The 1,761-nt window shown below is 50.9% G+C and overlaps 1 protein-coding gene across 1 annotated transcript in view; it reads left to right on the top strand.

Moving 5' to 3' along the window:
- The first annotated feature begins 670 nt into the window (after positions 1 to 670).
- kcnf1a (potassium voltage-gated channel, subfamily F, member 1a) overlaps positions 671 to 1,761 on the top strand; it is a 2,414-nt gene continuing 1,323 nt past the window's right edge. The window contains exon 1 of the mRNA XM_083535821.1: positions 671 to 1,761. This exon is cut by the window's right edge and continues 1,323 nt beyond it. Coding sequence (XP_083391947.1) covers positions 889 to 1,761 — 873 coding nt within the window. The 5' untranslated portion in view covers positions 671 to 888.

The raw sequence follows: 1,761 nt of genomic DNA, 5'->3' as shown, positions 1-1,761 counted from the left end.
CAACCATGACACTAAAATGGAATTACTGTTGTTTCTACATTTTTTCTCAATACATTATGGTATTACTGTGGTATTTTATATATATATATATATGTATTTTCATTGTACATTTTTTACAATCTTTTAGTTTTTATCTTCTTTGTGCAGAAACCTAGCATCAGTCATCCAGGAGGAACATGCGATAAGTTCAGGAACATACAGAACTAAATAGAAAATAACTGAGATTTAGAAAAGGATGAAGGAAATCCAGAAATAAACCGGTGCTGGATTAAACCCAGGTGAACACTGACAGTTCATGTGAGGTTTTATTGCGTATTTTTTTTTTTATGTGATATTGTGTTTATTTATTTGTCAATGTCACAGTCATATCCTCTCAAAAACACTTTTTCTAAACCAGATGTGTGTCAGCAGAGGGAGACGTTTCCCCTGTAATGCTGATGTTGTGCCGCGTGTGTAATTTCGCACATGATCTCCGGGTAACTTCACAGAAGGTGATTCTAGTGGTGGACCAGCTTCTTCTGCTGGTTTGTGGGTTGATTGAAATAGAAATAAGAATATAGAAATAAGCAAAAACCAGTGTTTTGGATATAAATTATACAGCACAAACGTAGAGGATTAAATTGGAACGCCTTCTCTCTCTCTCTCTCTCTCTCTCTCTCTCTCTCTCTCTCTCTTTCTCTCTCTCTCTCTCTCTCTCTCTCTCTCTGACACTCATCTGTTAGTCCACATCACTGGTTGCTTGCAGTTCACTTTCTTCTGAACACTTCTGATCTCCGCGCGCCCCAGATGCTGTAACTCATCATGCCAGTCTGATTCTTTGTTCCGAACCCAAACCAGATGCGCACCAGCCGAAACTAAAAGCCACTCGTTCCCCAGCTGTCGGTGGCGATGTGGGCGACCTCGAGAAGGACGCGGTCGGAGACGAGCGACGACGCGGAGATCGCGGTGAACGTGGGCGGTGCGCGGCACGTCCTGTGCGCCAGCCTGCTCGAGCGCTACCCGGAGACGCGCCTCGCGCGCCTCACCACGCGCGCCGCCGCCACCGCCGACGGCTCGCGCGACCTCGAGCGGCTCTGCGACGACTACGACGCGGCGACGCGCGAGTTCTTCTTTGACCGCGACCCGGACGCGTTCCGGTGCATCGCCGAGGTGTACCAGTACGGCGAAGTGCACATGGCCAGGGGCACGTGCCCTGTGCGCTTCAGCAAGGAGATGGAGTTCTGGGGAGTCGACATGGACCTGCTGGACGAGTGCTGCAAGAGCAACCTAAAGGAAGCCGAGGACGAGCTGTCGGAGATCGCAGAGAAGGTCCGAGCCATTCTGGACGACATGGAGGGAAGCCCTACGAGCGGAAAGTGCAGGACATTTCTGTGGAGGCTCATGGAGAAACCGGAGTCATCCTGGGTGGCGCGCACCATTGCACTTCTCTCGTTTCTCTTCGTGCTCCTGTCGTCTGTGGTGATGTGCGTGGGCACTGTGCCTGAGCTTCACGAGCAGGATGAGGATGGAAATCGGATTGAGAATCCAAGCCTGGAAGCCATTGAGACAGCCTGCATCATCTGGTTCACGCTGGAATACCTTCTGCGCTTAGCCGCGGCACCCAGCAAGTTGCATTTCGCCTTCTCCTTTATGAACGTGGTGGACTTTCTGGCTATTGCGCCTTTCTACGTGCTCCTGCTGCTGTCCTACCTGGGCACCGCTGTGTTGCAGCTGGCCACCGTGCAGCAGGCGGTGCAGGCGCTCCGTGTGATGCGTGTGGCA

This window comes from Silurus aristotelis, assembly GCF_946808225.1.
Source record: "Silurus aristotelis genome assembly, chromosome: 29".
Classification (NCBI taxonomy): Eukaryota; Metazoa; Chordata; class Actinopteri; order Siluriformes; family Siluridae; genus Silurus; species Silurus aristotelis.
Note: the sequence above shows the minus strand (reverse complement) of the source record. Positions and strands in the feature narration are given on the sequence as shown.